Source organism: Siphateles boraxobius, unplaced genomic scaffold (assembly GCF_051911475.1).
Source record: "Siphateles boraxobius isolate OS27281-9 unplaced genomic scaffold, OSU_SipBor_1 19, whole genome shotgun sequence".
Classification (NCBI taxonomy): domain Eukaryota; kingdom Metazoa; phylum Chordata; class Actinopteri; order Cypriniformes; family Leuciscidae; genus Siphateles; species Siphateles boraxobius.
Genome location: NW_027508799.1, coordinates 29,772,559 through 29,791,157, shown reverse-complemented (window position 1 = coordinate 29,791,157; position 18,599 = coordinate 29,772,559). Strand labels below are relative to the sequence as shown.

At 38.1% G+C, this 18,599-nt stretch overlaps 1 protein-coding gene across 11 annotated transcripts in view; it reads right to left on the bottom strand.

Annotated features, from left to right (window-relative positions):
* The window catches only part of ptprz1b (protein tyrosine phosphatase receptor type Z1b), a 35,189-nt gene that overhangs the window by 11,556 nt on the left and 5,034 nt on the right, over window positions 1–18,599 (bottom strand). For 6 of the 11 annotated variants that reach the window (XM_077234891.1, XM_077234890.1, XM_077234892.1 and 3 more), the window contains exons 2-13: window positions 13,723–13,788; window positions 7,873–8,052; window positions 7,204–7,355; window positions 6,916–7,011; window positions 6,720–6,786; window positions 6,475–6,632; window positions 5,139–5,289; window positions 4,021–4,205; window positions 3,727–3,853; window positions 3,397–3,449; window positions 2,734–3,295; window positions 57–201 (exon numbers count right to left, since the gene is read on the bottom strand). In XM_077234891.1, the coding sequence (XP_077091006.1) occupies window positions 57–201; window positions 2,734–3,295; window positions 3,397–3,449; window positions 3,727–3,853; window positions 4,021–4,205; window positions 5,139–5,289; window positions 6,475–6,632; window positions 6,720–6,786; window positions 6,916–7,011; window positions 7,204–7,355; window positions 7,873–8,052; window positions 13,723–13,788 (1,942 nt within the window). Of the gene's footprint in view, window positions 1–56; window positions 202–684; window positions 1,156–2,733; window positions 3,296–3,396; window positions 3,450–3,726; window positions 3,854–4,020; window positions 4,206–5,138; window positions 5,290–6,474; window positions 6,633–6,719; window positions 6,787–6,915; window positions 7,012–7,203; window positions 7,356–7,872; window positions 8,053–13,722; window positions 13,789–18,599 lie in introns of all 11 variants that reach the window. The other 5 variants (XM_077234885.1, XM_077234887.1, XM_077234889.1 and 2 more) reach the window with 1 other exon arrangement.

Genomic DNA, 18,599 nt, shown 5'->3' with positions numbered 1-18,599 from the left:
GTATGCAATCTCAAAGCAAACGTTCACACACTGACGTGTGTTTGAAGATTGAATACCTCCAGTAGATGAGAATGCCCACCAGCACCAGCAAACACAGGGTAGTGAGTGTGGATATCACAGCCAGAGGAACAACGGTCCTCATCTCTTTCTCTGTTCCTTCCACCATCCCGACACGAGACTCCGGACTGCTGTTACTCGCCTCTGATGATGGAAACAGGAGCAAAACAATCCTTAATAAATCCATTAATGAGTGTTCTCATGGTAAAATACATGACATAATATTAAACATTTTCAAGGAGCTAAAAAATCTGTGGTTATGTTTAACTGCAAGCTCATGGAGAATTAAATGATCCTATTCATAAAAACATTTCATGTGCTTCACCTCAATAAAAAAAACACATTGACTGCAATATTTTCTCATCTTAAAGGGCACCTATTATTTTACCTTCCCTTTAGTGTCTAATATAGCTGTTTGTGACTGTAAAAGATTTGCAGTTTTACAAAGCACAAAGTCCACACCAAAAGGAGTTCATCTTTCCAACAGAAAACACTTGCCTGATCCTGCCATTATTTCAGTGATTTAGTTACATCATCATGTTACATATTTGCATAATTGGTACTGGTCGCTTTGGCCAGTCATGTTTTTTGTTCTCCAAATGTTTTGACATCATGTACGAGTTTTACCTGTATTCTGGTCTTCCTCTGACTCTCGGATAGTGAGTTCAGGAATTATGAGTTGTATGGGAATATCATCGATTTGAGAGGTCACTGACCCTCCTTGACCTGAGCCAGTGTCAGATTCAGCTGACCAGGTCACCCATGACAGAAAAGCCTGGTTTTCTGGTTCTTCGGTGTTGGCATCCTCTCGCTCGCTCTCGAAGTAGAAAGTGGAGGACAGTCCCTCATTATTTTCACCTCCAGTTTTGCTCAGATCTGAGTCTTTGGGAGCCGATCGGGTTTGGCCGAGCTCCCATTCCCGGTCGAGCTCCTCCAGGAAGATTGCGGACCCTGATCCGCTGAACTCTCCCTGCCCGTCTGAAGAAGGTACTTGAGCAGATCCCTCATCCAAAAAGACGGTCGGGTAGCGGGTGGAGTATACATTGAGATTTGTGGCATCTCGAGCTGTCGATACCCTTTGATTACTGAGCGATGTGGCTGTAACAAACACTTCTAAAGAGTTAAGACTTCGACTCTCCGCTAAAAAAAAACATTAACGGCAGAGGAAAGAAGTGCTTGGAAGAAACAAAACCAATCAAATTGGTCTAGCATTTCCTGAAATACCTAAAGCCACCGCAAAGGGGGCGCCATCACCATGCGCAAGAGAAAGAAGGCAAAGTTGGAATGCACAAGAGCAAGAGAGGAACCGCCACCGCGTTCAACATTTGTAGAGTGAGCCAACCATCCGAGAAGAGAGTCCAGCAGGTGCAATTAAGCATTTCGAGAGTATTTGTGGCACAAAATGGAAGTAACAACTGCACCACCATCACGTTGAGAACAGTGCGTTTCTGGAAGTTTGACTACTTATTAACAGTGATTCCCAACCAGCAGTAACATATTTAGAAAGACAGTTTTGGTTTATTAAACCTGTATGTTTTGTTACCTATAAGTTGTAATTTTCATTAACATTTGTACAAATGACAATCTATTCACTTGTGGGTAATATTTCATACGTTTTGAGCTTCTTTTGTATTTAAATTCCTCTATGAAATAGTGAGATTTGTGAAGTTTCTCATCTGCGTTTAATTTTGAAACAAATTCAGCACTAGATCTTAAAGAAAGTTTTTCTGGAACTGTCAAAACTTGTGAAAGGTACTTGCAACTAATATAATATTAATTTGATAAAAGGCCACTTAAGTGCACTTAAAAGAGTACACTTTTAATGTACTTTCAAAGTGTGTTAAGAAACACTTCTAAAAAGTGCACTTTGTTATGTCATATCTTTTTTTTTAAACTTTATTAAATTTATAATGATTCAAAATGTATTTTAATCTTTTGTTGTGCTTTAAAAAAGCACTTATTTTTATATGTTGAATAACATACTAAAATCCCATGTAAAGCACTTATAATTAATTATAAGTAATTATATATAATTCAGTTTGTCATAAAAACTAATTGCATTTCGTATTATTTTAACTATATTTGCGAATGACATGCAATTAATACATTACATTCAGTTCATATTTAAGAATATAAATTTGAAAGCATATTATTTCTCTAATAAGTTCTCTTTTTAATAGTATGCTGACATACTTCTTTTTCACAAGGGTGCCATTTATGAAGGAGTACTTAAAAGGATAGTTCACCCAAAAATGTACTCACCCAGAGAACCTGCTTTTATTTATTCCTTGTTCTGAACATAAAAGCATATATTTTGAAGAATGTTGGTAACCAAACAGTTTCTGGTCCCATTGATTGCCTTAGTATTTTTTTTTCTATACTATTGAAGTCAATGGGTAAAATCTATTACCAAAATATCCTCCTTTATGTTCAAAAGAAGAAAGAACATCATGCAGGTTCTGAACAACTTGAGGGTAAGTAAATTATGTTGTAAGTGAACTATTCCTTTAAGATGAAAACTGTTGGGAAACACTGCTCTATAATGATGCAATCATCAAACTACTCAGCTACTTGTTTGATTTTACACAACCAGCGTTTCCATCACTTTCCTGCAAGCAAGTTAGCATTTAGCGAAAGGTTTTGTCTAGGCAAACACCCTGATCAAGATTGTCTTACCGTTAAACAGGGGCTGAGTGGTCTGAGAAATTATCTTCATAGATGATCCAGTAGTGGCAGTGCTTGCATTAGCTGTTGAAGTTGCATTTACTGCAGGGGTGATGGTGGTCGTCTTCACTGTCTGTTTTGGCACCAGTCGTTCAAATGCAGAAGTTGATGAATATTTGGTTGTCCTGACTGAGGTCTCTTGGTCCTGAGCATCTGGCGGTGCAGTGAGAAGGTTGTTGTTCAGATCTGGTGTGGCTTTTGTGGTGCTGGTGTTGAGGACGTCCTCATAGTAGACGTCTGTGACCACCATGTTGCTGTGAGGAAGGTGGCCGCTCTCCTCTGGGATGAGTTTGCTCAGTGGCCGCTTGGTTTTATTTCCAGTCTTATTTTGGTCAGGTGACCATGACAGCGAAGACTCCTCTGTAATTTTTCCTCTGACTGTAATGGGGGTTGTCCTGGCAACGGGGAAAAGGAAGCCTGGTTGGTCTGTCGCTGTGGTGATGGACATGGAACTTCCGGAATCACGGATGAGGGTTCGGCTGGGCGGAGACTTAGAAGGAAGGGGAGATGTTCCCTGAAAATAAAATGCATCAAGCTCATAAAAAAACATAAAGATGCGCATGATGCAATCATTTATGAATAGTTTTATAATCTACATTTAGAAAGAAAATGCACCTCATTATATTCCTCTGATTCTCTTAAATCACCAAAGGGATCAGGCTCATTTACTGTAGGGTCAAAGAAAATATCAGTGAATTAATTTAAAGGGAAAAATAATAATAATACTGTTTAATAGGGTGAATAACACAAAGAAATATCTGAGTTATATTTCCCCCCAAAACAACAAATTTTTATATTCGAGATTTAAAAAAAAAAAAAAAAAAAAAAATATATATATATATATATATATATATATATATATATATATATATAAATAATAAAACCTAAATATATATATGTATATATATTTTTTTTTTTTCAATTTTCCGTTTGAATCAGCATTACCAGGGTCTTCAAGAGGCATGTCCACAATAACCTGGTCACTCATTTTTCCAGTCAAGCCATTCATGCACAGCGCCACCACTTGGACAACATAGCTACTGTTCGCTAGCAGATTATGAATAATGGCCCCCTGAAAGAAAAAAAGAGAATACTATGTCATAACACCTGTTTTTAACCATCAGGACTAGTCTAACCATGAACTATCAGCTATCATGTAACAATGTTGACTGAAATATCCGTGCTTCAGTCAACACAGTCATATTAAACGCCTCACGTGGATGGGCTAAAAGTACTCACCACATCCTGGTCTCCATCTGTCAGATACTGTTGTTTGGGTGGGTCTTTGCCCTGGAGTCTTTGGTAGGTGACAGAGTAGCGCTCGATAGTGGTGTCATAGACGGCGCGTGGTCTCTCCCACGTCACCACAATGCCAGTGTAGTTCTCAGTGTCAGCCTGCACGTTCTGCGGTTCGGAGCTGCACACTTAACACAGAAGAGCTTGAAATTACATTGAACTGACCTGAGCTGAATAATTACAGCTGTTTGAACAGTTCGAAAATTCGTTTCATAATTGATTAACTTTTTACAGTTATTGTTGAACTGAATTCAATCAAACTTAACTGAGATGATTTAAGGGTTAGTTCATGCAAAAATTAAAATCCTGTCATTATTTACTCACCCTCATGTCGTTCTAAACACGTAAGACTTTTGTTCATCTTTGGAACACAAATGAAGATCTTTTTGATTAAATATGAGAGCTTTCTGTCCCTCCGTTGACAGCAATGCAACTGACACTTTGATGCTTCAAAAAGTTAAAAAAGGGATCGTAAAACGAATCCAAATGAAATAAGCGGTTAAGTCCAAATTTTCTGAAGAGACATGATCGCTTTATTTGATGAACAGATTGTATTTAGGCTTTTATTCACATATTCCGAAGATGAACGAAAGTTGTATTGGTTTGAAACGACATGAGGATGAGTAATTAATGACAGAATTTTCATTTTTGGGTGAGCTATCCCTTTAAGCAATAAGACAATAGATAATGGGCTGCATTGTGGCCTGAGAGAATATTATGTTATTGGATAAAATGGATAATTACGGATAACATTATGGATAATAAGGAGCCGTAACTTCAGTCAACTATCAGTAACTTACAAAATTGCTTCTAAATCAACTGTTTGAAACAGAATTGGTGCATTTGTTTTCTTGGAAAAGTTCCAAAATGTGGTTTCCAGGCAACACACATTCACTGCAGGGTCCACAGTCAGAGGAGGAGGAGATGCATGTGAACACTCGATTTGACCTTGAGAGACGACCTCTCACTCCTCTCTGATCCTTATTTTATGTATCACAAGCACATACTTGTTTCAGAGTGTCTTTGTAAGGCTGCGTTGTGTGAGTGTGTAGTATACATACTGGGTGCGGGGACTTCCTCTGTGCCTGTGTAGGATGAAAACACTTGTCCCATGAACTGCTGTTGTTGTTCTCTGTAGTTATTTTGCAGGTAGTCGGTCAACATGACGTATCCTGCCTGCTGTATGGTCATCACCTCACAGAAGACCTCCAGCTACAAATATACAAAAATACACGAATAATGAGACGATAATAAGACAAGATTACAAGACCTTGCTTACAGTTGAATAATAATAGTAATTCTGTCATGACAACTCAAAAGTGTCATGAGTGTTTGGCATGGTAATGGATATGACAATGTTGATACATTTAATCTTGGTGGAATACGCTTCCGCTACGCTTCTGCTGCCGTTGCAGAGCAAGTAAAGGACTTGCTACTGCTAATACACACATGACACGCTGCTGTGAGCAAGTAAGACATGCTGCTGCTGATGCACAATATAGCATACATGAATTGCCCATAGCAGATCTATATAGGTGGAGCTGGGGAGGGTGGAGGGTTTCTGAAAGCATGTCAACTGCTACAGAAAATGCTGAACAGTACTTGAAGGTTGAGCAGCGAGCTCATTGGCTACTGATACAGCAGAAACCAATAAGCTGTGCCCTATAGAGAATGATGGGATTGCAAGAAGATTGAGTTAAGGACCGATCAGCCTGCACCATCTAGAGTTTCATGTCAGAGCTTTGTATTATTAATAATAATAATCATCCTAATGTAAAATGTAGTATTTTGTAAAATACCCCTAATGTTGTAATGCTGAACTAGTGCTAAAGATTCATCAGCTATACTTTAGCGTGCCTGTGTTTCGCCCCATCAAATTTTCATGCCTAAGAAACAGGCTGTGTTTAAAGTGGATCATGCATGAGAGCGAAGAAAAAAATACACAACCGCATGACAAAAAAAACCTCCTCGCATCTTAAAACTGAGCTTTAAAGTGCATCTGGATAAGAGGGGCAAAGTTAGGTCCTCGCCACCGAGGGCTTATCTCTGATCCACACGTCAGGCGGCGGCCAGCTGAAATATTAATGCACACGCCTCCGTTTGCTCAAGAATAGCTTAAAGGGGCTGTCAGGGATGTATTCACCACGCTACATTTTTAGAAGAGGGGTTTCTCTCTCTCTCTCTCTCTCTCTCTCTCTCTCTCTCTCTCTCTCTCTCTCTCCCTCTGTCTCGCTCTCTGTCTCTCTCTCTATGTCTCTCACACACAAACACAAAAGAGCCATTGGCTGCAATAGTGACCCCAAACTTCTCACTAGCCTGATCTTCAAGACTCTTCTGACTTTATTTAGCCAAATTATGTGTTGCACTTGCACAGAAAATAATCTGAGATGTCCTGACCTGGGTTTCTGAGATGGCCACTGTGTTTTTAAACACGATCCACTCCACGTTCTCAGAGCAGGGTGGCGCGGTGAGTGAGCCATTGTACATGAAGTATTTTTCGGGGGACTGTGGAAGCAGAGGCAGCAAAGAAAACGCTTCCAGAGGACTGCTCTTACCTTAATGTCAGATAGAAGCATGTTATTGCAGATGATTTCAGATGAATTTTAAATAATGAAAATGATATGTGAAAAACAAGGATGTACCAAATCGGCTCACGCTGTTCACCCCATCAATGATGGCCACATAATCCTGGTTGTCTTCAATGCTGGCCTAAGGAACAGATCAAACTTTAAACTTTATAATAAAAAGGTTACAGATGCTCCATGCAATGGTGACGTTATACAGGTTAATATACAGTGCATATAAGCGTGTATGATGTTCGCAGGATGAAAATATCACCTCAAAAAAGACAGCTACAGCAGCTATCTTTCCTCCGCTACTTATCGCCTCATCTATGGATTCAAACTCCTCTTCATCAAAACAATAAATCTGCATCTGAGAGAGAGAGAGCGAGAGAGAGAGAGAACTCACTTACATATATTTCATTTATAGTCAACATAAGTTCATTTTTTACTTTTCATTTCCCACTAATCATACCATGATAAAATAAATGAATGCAGTTCCATGTTATCCTCAATCTTACAGAGAACCAGATTCACTATGATTTATACGTGTGGTGAACTTTACCTCCAGAGGGAAGCTGTTGCCGTTGAGGCTGTGTTCAGAGCCGTCTGCAGTGGCGTTACATCGGCCCCAATGGAACGTGATCCTGCCCACTTTAAACCTGGATCTGAGCCCACCTCCACTTATGAAGTACTGACCGTTCAGACTGATTACCACTGAGGAACATGATACACACACACACAAACTCAATGACCGCGAGTCCATACGCAAGCCATGTGCAAATGTATTCTTCATTCAGCATTCCTAATTGCTCATACTTCAGCTTTCATCTCTTCGCCTTGATAAAAGATTCATTTTATGCTAAGCCTTTTGTTCTGGAATAATCTGTCATTCTCACAGAGTCAAATCAGAACAAAAGGTTCAGTGCAAGCTTTTCTTCTGTGCTCCTGTAAAAGCACAGACCATCCAAAGCCACCCAGCTGCCATTTACAGGTAAGAAAAAGAAATACGATTGTCATTTCAGGAGATTTTATTCTTCAGCAGCTCCATTAGTCTGCCAGCGATTAATCTCAGGTCGTAATTGCCTTCATCGGAGGACATCACTCTGGGGAGTTAATCTGTCAGTATAATTACACTGAGTGCTGTTTGAAAAGTGTTTTTCTCCCCAATTCATCACAAATGAAATGAACAAACGTCTTGTAAACACCACAAACCCAGTGAGGGTATGCAGACCTGTTTTGCCATCATTGGTGATGGTGGTGGAAGCGGCGGTGGGCTGTTCCCAGTTCTCCAGCTGCAGGTTCTGGAACTGCATCCTAACCTGAGTGAACTCTTCACTGATGTCAATGGGAGACTGTCTGGCATTGCCGCAGACTGGATATTTCTTTGTCCAATGCTTCTGGTTTAGGGCCCCTGTAAAGAGTAAGGGTGTGACAAATGAACAAGGGAATAATCTTGCAACAACTCAGATAAAGATTTATTGTCTTGATTAATGCAACAAAACTTTTAGATTCATTTTTAGGTAAATGTATATGAATCTATAAGGCAAATGTGCTTTAACCAGCCAGCATTTGTTCATTTAAATGGTCATGAAAATGTGCCAATATTCATTTTTTTAATTAAAAAGAAAAATATTCCATATAGTCTCAGTTAATGAGATCATAACTTCTTGTATAATCCAAGAACTGCTCAAATGCTAAACAAAATCAGTTTTACGAATAGAAAGAGCAGCAGCAATCAAAAAAACAAAAAAAAACACACACATTGTCAAGATTTACTAAACAGGGGAAATTAGCGTGAGAACAAAATTCCCAAAAAGCGCAGATGGGAGTGAAAAGTTCTGCACAAGATCTACTGACGAAGAACAAATTAAAAAACACAGATGCAGCCGGATCATTTTCATAATCTACCAGTTAGCGTCTGGTTTAAGATGAGCTTTTATGGGGGACGTTAAATAATGATTGAAAATACCAGTAAATTGACAAGTGCAAACCTTAGTAAATCACCTTGTATGTTTCATTTAAATGCTCTCCTCACATTAGTTTTGCTTCTGAAAGGGAAACTCCTTCAAATACATATGCAATAATGTCAGCCGCAAAAATAACCCTGTCCCACACTTTACAGCGCAAATTATTCACTGTCTTTAGGAAATCCTGACAGTAGTTTTTTAACGCCAAAAAGGGTTTGCACTGGAAAAAGCTTTTAGTAAATATTGCCTCTTGTGTGATGGTGAATGCTCAAATAATAAACAATTAAAAAAAAATCAAATAAGTAGTGCCTGGAGCCATACTCTTCTGAATATAATTTCCTGTTCTCTCTATTGTAAACTATAAATAAAAGGCCAAAAATGTAAAATAATGGCATATGGCACTATACTGAGGCACATGGTATGGCATATGAAAAGTCAGTGCTGATCAGAGCAAAATAATGCCACTTGCAGTGGTTGTTGAACACATACTGAACACTATGACATATCACACTGACTTCACCAGATGATAAACTCACGGAGCAGATGGCAATGGGTCACACATCACTGAACAAACACGAGCAATAAACCGCACACACACATAAACATAAACACATCTGATTAAAATTGTCCCCGAGGACGCCTCTTTAACTACATGATGAAACGTAAGATCTGGATTAGCAGCTTTAATGTTCCCTGGCAGGACAATTACAGTGTATATTTTCACAGTGATTTCACTTTCACCTCCCGAGCTGGCCGTTAATACTTCACCCTCTAAAGCTACAACATAATTAATACGTCTCTAAAAGGCTATGAAGGATTAGGCTGAGAGGACAGAACCACATCCTCGAGGTGCTTAATATCGACATGCGAGACAAACGTCTGCTATTAGCCTGATTGATGGCGTCCACATTCAACAGGAAAACAGCGTCTGCTGGCAAGGTGAACTATGAGTCTGTCAGGTTACAGCGGTACAGCATCTGGCCCGGCAGACACACACATACGCGGCGACGTGGATATGCTGTGATCAAAGAGAACGGCTGCTGCTATGGTAACGGGTAGAGATGTGGCATAAATGCAGAGCCTGAAGACATTTAAAGGATTCTGAGACCTCTGGGCTGCTCTGACATTTCGAATATTTCTGTTGCAACAACAGGTAGGATGGGCTTTGGCCTTTAAAGCAATCTGCCATTTTATGACGCATGGTAATGAACAATCGCATATGGGAACGGTTATTGTGGAATCCTTCCCCTCCATAATGACACCCTGATCCATCCCGACATTCAGTCTGATTACACCAGCCAATTATCCACAACAGTTTCCTCTCAATTTCCACTAAGGAAGGTCAGCAAAGGGCAGAAGTAGAACACACTGTTGTGAAGGTCTGTGGATCCACTACAAATTAAAAAAGGAGCAGCTGTTCACATAAACACACCTTGTCTGATGGTTAACAATTGAATAATACAATAATTAAAATTTTTAATTTTTTATAATAATTATATTGCATGATTTTATATAATTATAACTAATATTAATATCTAATTAATTGTATAAATATAATAAATACAAATATAAATTAATATTATTGATAATTTTCAAATATATTCAAAAATAAAAAAATAAATAAAAAAATATAAATATAAATATATATATATATATATATATATATATAATTAAAATTATATATCATATCATATAGATATATCATATAGATATTTTTAACGTCATCTCATAATTTGGTGGCAGGTATATTAGGCTGCTTTCACTTTAAGACCTGATGCACGGATCCATTATACTGTTGCACATACGTTTTCTTTCTCAACTGTTTACGTTCACTTAAAATAAAAATGACTGTGTTTACGTGAATATAAGTTTTGTATTTTGAATATATAGTATTGATATGTATAGAAAAATCTGTGTTTTTGACCACATTACATTGCACTTAGTTTATTATTTCCGATGCCTTTTTAAAAGACTATAAATGAAAAATGTATATATTATATATAAAAAATGTTCCCGCCAAAGTGGCTAGTAGGAGTATATATATATATATATATATATACATACATACATACACACACATATACATATTAAAATTACACATATATAAATCTTTATGTTATATTAAAGGGGTCACATCCTGCCAGTTTCAAGCTTAAAACACCCTCCTCATAATAAACAAAGCATTTATTTAATCAGTTTTGATTTTACGAGATCTGTGATGTCACACAGGCAAATATATTTGCATATGAACGCCTCCAGAGCCCACTGGTGTTCAGTTGCTTAACGGCTCACATTTGCCTACACTGGATATGAGCGTTGTGTCGCATCAATAGCAAATAAAACCCATTATAATCACTGATGCTGTCTACACTAGATACAGTACACAGATGCACTTCAGACGGATCCCAGTGTCAGGAACAAGTGGATGGTTTAAAAATGAATCTTGCTTGGGTGTGAGTAACTTGTAGTGTCGTTTCCATGACAACTTGTGTTGTAGCTTGTGTACACCATAAAGCAATGTCTCTTTTGCGATCGATCAATAATTTGCACGTCAACATTTGCTGTAGGAAAAACAGATGTATTTGTATACATTACGTCCTCCATGTGCTTCATGAATAAAACTGAGATCATGAGCTATAATAGCAGAGGTGCTTCTGAGGACGTAGGAGGGCGTCTCTAAATGCTCTATCCGCAGGTTATCAGAGCATGTAGATTAGAGGAAAAAGCTGCAGCCCCCGCAGCAGATGGAGACGGGAGAGGGACCGATGCCAGAGGCAGGAATCACAGGCACCCCTGGGGTTCAGAAAACAGGGTCAACATTGGCTACAATAACCAATGATCATGAACTGTCCCAAAACCAAATCAACAGTACTGCCTACATGCACAGCTGCATCCTGACTGAAATGGAACCTAATAAGCAACTAATTTGGAACGCTCTATATAAGCACACTATTTTATGATACACTGAATATTCAGTATTCGCCTGTTGGTTTCCATCGCAAAGCATTCTTTCCCCTGATATTTAAAAACACTGACAGCTAATTCAGAATGCTTTCTGTCATTTTCAGAATAAAAGGTATCTGGTCCATTGCATTTGCCTGAATGTTCCCACAGTAAAGGATGCTAATGCGGATTAAAAGTGAAGAAAAGGTGTTAAAGTTTTGAAGCACCCCTGTGAAAATAGACATGGAGTATTGCTCATTTAATCGTGTGACCAGATTGCGAGACCACGATATCTGTTCTCATAAATTCACAAATAGTGCATAATAAAAATAAAAAAATAGACATTTCTCACACATCAGGATGAAATCTGAAGTGTTAGAGAGTCACTGTGTGACTGTAAGCTGAAGTTCCAAGGGTCTATGAACAAATTAGCATTCAAGCTTGACAACTTTTGTTTGAGGAGAGAGGGTTTTACGTGAAACAAATAGAGTTAAACAGAGAAACGTGTATCGTTCTATTTCTTCGCAGATTTGTGCTGGGCCTCACAATCAAGCGTGTTCTTTCACATGTTAATTCATTTAGTTTCGACTCAGTGAACACACACACACACACACACACACACACACACACACACACACACACACACACACACACACACACACACGCGCACACACGCACACACACTTACTATCCTACTCTACTTCAGTCATTCAAGCAATATTTGTTCAATGTGACTCAGTGACTAAGTTTTGGCCCTTATGGAAGCTTGTCTCCACCACTGAATAAAAAATAAAAAAAGTAATTGTGACTTTTTATCTCACAATTCAGATTTTTTTCTCACAATTGCGAGTTTATATCAGAATTGCGTGATTTGAAATCACACTTGCCAGTTATAAAGTCAGAATTGTGATATAAACTCGCAATTGCGTGTTATAAAGTCAAAATTGTGATATAGTTGCAATTGTATGTTATAAAGTCAGAATTGTGTAATATGCACTTCCCAGTTAAAAAGTCAAAATTACATGATATAAACAAGCAATTGCATTATAGTCAGAATTGTGTGATAGTCGCAATTACGTGTTATAACGTCAGAATTGCGTGATATAAAGTCGCAATTGCGTGTTATAATGCCAGAATTGAATGATATTAAACTCGCAATTCAGACCTTTTTTCCTCGCAATAGCGAGTACATATCTCGCAATTCCGACTTTTTTGGACTTTGTAACTCGCAATTGCAAATTTATATCACACAATTCTGTGAAAAGTAGTCAGAATTGCAAGATATGAAATCACAATTGCCAGTTATAAAGTCAGAATTGTGATATAAACTCGCAATTGCGTGTTATAAAGTCAGAATTGTGATATAGTTGCAATTGTATGTTATAAAGTCAGAATTGTGTAATATGAAGTCACACTTGCCAGTCATAAAGTCAAAATTACATGATATAAACACGCAATTGCGTTATAGTCAGAATTGTGATAATTGCAATTACATGTTATAACGTCAGAATTGCATGATATAAAGTTGCAAATGCATTTTATAACGTCAGAATTGCGTGATATAAAGTGGAATTGTGCGTTATAATGCCAGAATTGCATGATATAAACTCGTAATTCAGACCTTTTTTCCTCGCAATAGCGAATTCATATCTCGCAATTCTGACTTTTTTGGACTTTGTAACTCGCAATTGCAAATTTATATCTCACAATTCTGTGAAAAGAAGGCAGAATTGTGAGATATAAACTCGCAATTCCAAGTTACAAAGTCCAATTCTGAGTTTATATCTCACAATTCTGACTTAGTCATAATGTCACTCCTCCAGCTGGCTTTAAAAGCCACAAGTCAAGGGCCCGACACAATCCTGAATGTCACTTGCTCTTTTTTTAAAGACTTTAGAATCTTAAAGTGTCTAAGACTTTCAGCTAATCTCCTGCACAGGCGGGTCAGTGGCAGTGTGTGCTGGTACCTCTCATTCAGAAGGTCGACTCACTGCCGTCTTTCTAATGGAGAACGGACATTGATCCGTCATTATTCACTTCCATCTACTGCTACCTTATCCCTATCTCTCGCTCAAAGGAGAAAAGGTTTTTAAGGCTTTAAGCCAGTGGCATGCCACACTGAAGTCTGGTAAAAAGTACACAATAAGGGCATTTGTTCGTTGTCTACCTACCTGTGTAAGACCAGTCAACGTCCTCGGTGAATTTGCGCTGCCCTCTTAGGTACGGCGTGGCCAGATCTGGAATGGGAAAGATGAGGAGAGTTGGAGTCAATGCAACAGTAATTCAGAGGAGCACAAATGCATGAGGCGTAAAGCCTGTGTCCTGTACACTTTCAGTCTTTAATTTAATAGAAATCACAAAAATGAAACGACAATCTTTGGAACCAACAGTGTTGGAATCCATTATAAGTGCAAACTATTTTTTAGTTTTTTGGGGTTTTGCCAATGCAAAAGTTGCCACAAAGGCCTAGGTTGCATGATGTGGATGCTAGAGTGTTGCTAAGGTGTTATAAGTGGTGTATATAATGCATTGCTATATAGTGTATTGCTTTGTAATTTCTAGGGTGTGTTTACTAAGCCATTGTTATGCAGACACAAAGGGGTTCTAAGATGCATATATAGTGCATTGCTATGTGGTTGCTAGGGTGTTGCTATGTTGCTGCTAAGGTGTGTACATAGTGCATTGCTATAGTGAATTGCTTTGTGATTTCTAGGATGTTTTAGATGTGAACTAGGTGGTTGTTATGTAGTCGCTAATGTGTTCTAAGTACCACATATAGTGCAATTTTATGTGATTGCTAGGGTTATGCTATATTGTTGGTAAGGTGTTCTAGGTGGTTTACAGTGAAAACTCAGAACACTACGTGATTTTTAGGGTGTTGTGGATTTTTGCCAGGGTGCTGCTATGTAGTTACTAAGGTGTTCTAAGTTGCATATTTGCTATGTGGTTGTTAGGGGGTTGCTATGTTGCTGCTAAGGTGTTCTAAATGGTATATATATATATATATATATATATATATATATATATATATATATATATATATATATATATATATATATATATATATTGCATTGCTATGTGGTTGCAAGAGTGTTCTGGCACATGATTCTATTTCACCCTCTTTCATTACTCTCTCCAGTGACTGTGGTGTGAATATCTCTAAATGAAAGTGTGATGAGGGAAAGGTCATTATTTTAGACTGGGTGTTTTTCACCATGACTGAGTGACATTACTGTCTGATGTGTGTGCTAGTGTATGGTGTCACATGTATGTGTGTGCTAGAACACATGTGAGGCCGAGGACACCTGTCCAGACTCATCAAAAGACAAATGTCAGTGTGTACAAGGGAAAGTGGAGATGAAAGAACACATGACCTCATAGGCTCATACACACACACACAGTTGTGTCCAGTTTGTAACCCTAACCTCTAAGAAACAACATCTTCACATACTTTAACAGTACACAAAGGAATAGTTTATCCAAAATTTATATTAAAAAAAGGCTACACTGAACACAAGTCAAGCTTCAGTGTAAACTGTCCTTCCAAGGGATTTGGAGATGATGAAAACTGATGAAGCATGTAAAAGTCCGTTAAAGAGCATTTTAGCATTTTAACAGTCGTACCCCCTGGCCTGACAGCTCGAACATGTAATACGGCCGGCCCTGCCGCAGCCATCCCTGCCTCCCAGAGCCCATTAATCAGTGAATGGTGACTGAGAACCGTGGCTACAATAGATCCTTTGAAGACTTTTTCCACAGAACAGGCCATTATTACAGAAAATACTCAGACACAAGTGATGTTCACAAACATAAGAGCCTCTGCTGTCCATATAAGGATCTTTCTTAGGAAACAGTATAACTTTTTCAAAATATTTTTAGTGAGGTCAAATAAACATAACATAAAAGTTAGATGTGATATATAATATATACTCTATGCTTTATATATACTGTATGTGTGTGTATACATGTGCGTGTGTATGTTTGTATATATACTATGTACTGACTATGTATACACACATTATATATTTGCAAACTTTTATTTACTAATATTTTCATATACAATATTATATTTAAAATAATGATAATAATTTAATTTTTTATTATTTTTATTATATAAAACAAAAATTCTAAAATTTATTATTTATTTAATTATTCATTTATTTGTAATTGTTTGTGTGTGTGTGTGTGTGTGTGTGTGTGTGTGTGTGTGTGTGTGTGTGTGTGTGTGTGTGTGTGTGTGTGTGTGTGTGTGTGTGTGTGTGTGTGTGTGTGTGTGTGTGTGTGTGTGTGTGTGTGTGTGTGTGATATTATACATTTAAAAATTTTATACTATATTATTTGTTATCATATTTTATATAATACAAAAAATATGTTTTGTAACAGGGTTGAATAGTTCAGGGTTGAATATCAGTGTCCAGAGAAAATGTGTAAAAAATGACTGTTGGTTAGCAAACATCATTGTACCACACCACATTATTTAGTATTTACATTCAGTATTCTTGTGGTAAAACACACATTTGTTTGGGACATTTCTTTCTTAAAAATAGGCTTTGTGTTTGACGGTTCTGTGGAGTAAATCACAGTTGGCAGGGCAATGAAACTGCGAGTGGAAAAAGCTCTTTTGCTCAGCTCATCAAACCAGATCCAGGCCTGTTTCACAGGAGCACAGTATCATACTCTGAGGAAGAGCAGCAACCTGCGCCTCAAAGCCCCGGAGATTCTCTGGCTCGGGTCCATTTCACAGGCACTGAAAGAAAAGCCTAGGGCAAATTAGATTAAAATTGCTCACAGTTTAATGTTAATGAGTCTATCGACAATAAAACAAGCCCTTCCCTGGACCCCTATTAAATTTCACATCCTGCATTCTCACTGCTCTCTCACAGAACAAAATTAAAAGAAAAGGGGATTTTCTTGGATTTTACAGATACACAAAATTTATTTTAAAACAAGCAGCAAGAGTTAAAGCCTGTGTTCATGTCACTTGAATGATAAGAGTCACCTTGTGACTTCAACAGTATTTTTATTTACCATGGAAGTCAATGGGGACCAGCAACCGATTGGTACCAACATCCTTCAAAATATCATGCCTTTGTGTTCAGCACAAGAAAGAACATCAAGCAGGTTTAGAACAACTTGAGGGCGAGTTAAGGTAAATGATGAGGGAATTTTCATTTTCAGTACTCTGAAACTACCATATTCTGGCGTGAGCACACTTTAAGTGCAAAGTTTCACGTTTAAGTGCAAAGTTTCTTGAATGAAAACTACAGCCTGACTGCAGTCACACGGTCAAAGCCGTCGCACTCGGATGGTGGCTTTGACTGGGAAAGGCTCTCAGTATGCAGACGGTATCCATGTGTCCAGTACGGCATAGGAAATGGATGGGGGAGGGATCGTAACCATCCTCTGCAAACCTCTCTAGAGTAATTCAAATAAATAAGAGGATTAGAAAAATCTCAGGGACGCCGGCCAGCACGTCATGTTTCTAACTCATGAACAAAACACGGGGCCTTAAATCTGAGTCCCCCTCCTCATCGTGTCACTAAATAACTTCCGACGCAGTGTTCCCTCCCCTCGTCTTGATGAAACGCAGCCTGTGAACGGTTTTGTGTCCGTCGCTGCTCTCACATGATGGAGAACACCTGTTTGACATTAAGAGGGCGCACAGGGGAACGAAACTGTTAAAATGGACAGCTAATTGAATTATGACTTGTGTTTCCAAGGGCATGGATTATATTCGGATCCCTAAAGGTCAAGGACTATAAAACAGCCAGTTGGGAAATAATTAAAGAAAGTTTAAAACTTCACTATAATAGCAGCAACTTTAGGGCTGGAAAAATGACATCCTGAGAAATATATTTCAATGCTTTTGTGTTCTCTTGCAAAAGTTTTGCGTTTCCCTGAGAAACTGTGAAGAACTCAAAAGTTTTGTAAACGAATGCAAAGTTTCTCGGGGGAACGCAAAACATCTGCAAGAGAACGCAAAAAGCATTGACATATCATTTTTCTCCTTATCTATTTTTTCCCCTTACCATGTCCCTTTAGGTGCTCCAACAAAATCATAAATAAATAAAATTAAAAAAAATAATAAGTTTTTCATGTTTTTCAAATTTCATGTTTAACAGTTTGTTTCTTGACATTTCTTTGCGATTATTTGTTAAATATAGGCAACTTCTGAGTGAATATTGTTTCAAAGCCAATTTTCAGTTCATGTTTTTGATGCATTAGAGATACTTCTTAATAGAGGGAATCCTCATTCGGGGAAGCGTGTGCAGCAGCCTGTGCCAGCTGTTGCTGCAGGGGTCAGAGGGAAAGTGTCATGTGGTCTGCGTGAGAACGCACTGACTGTAGCTGAAGGTAGTAATGCCAGTGAACAGCTGGGGGTTTATACCTTCCCCGACACCCCGGCCCAGTTCTCATGCGAGGTAGCCTCCAAGATTCACAGAAACCCACTAATCCAACTTTTGGCAAATGCCTTTATCACTGCATAGGTCTCTATAAGATAAACTGAGGTCCGAGATGTTTTTGAAGGACACCGGAGGGGAGAAAAATCAAGGTTGTGCTGCGCATCCTTTTGCTTTTCTTTTTTTTATACTTTTGTAAACAATTAACACTTGGCTCGTACATCCTTGGCCCTGTTGTGAGATTTCCCAGTTGAGCAAGGATGGAAAAATAAACTACTTTTCACCTTGTATAACTAGAAATTATTTTAATCTAAAGAATGCACAGTTGAGCACTATAAGGGTTTCTGAATAGAATGTACATGGTTATTCTGAAAAATAAAAATGTGTTAAATTTTCTGAGGAATACAAGTCGCTTTAGAAGTAATGCATTACTTTACTAGTTACTTGAAATAAGTAATCTGATTACGTGACTCGCGTTACTTGCTGGTTAGCACACCAATTAGTACACAAACGCTAAAAATCCAACGAAACTAGAAGAAATAAGAAAAAAAATTAGTCAAAACTGGTCAACCCCACTAATAATAAGTCTGCTGGAACGGGTAGTTTTGCACCCAAAACTGTAATTCGGAGTTAGGGATTTATTTATT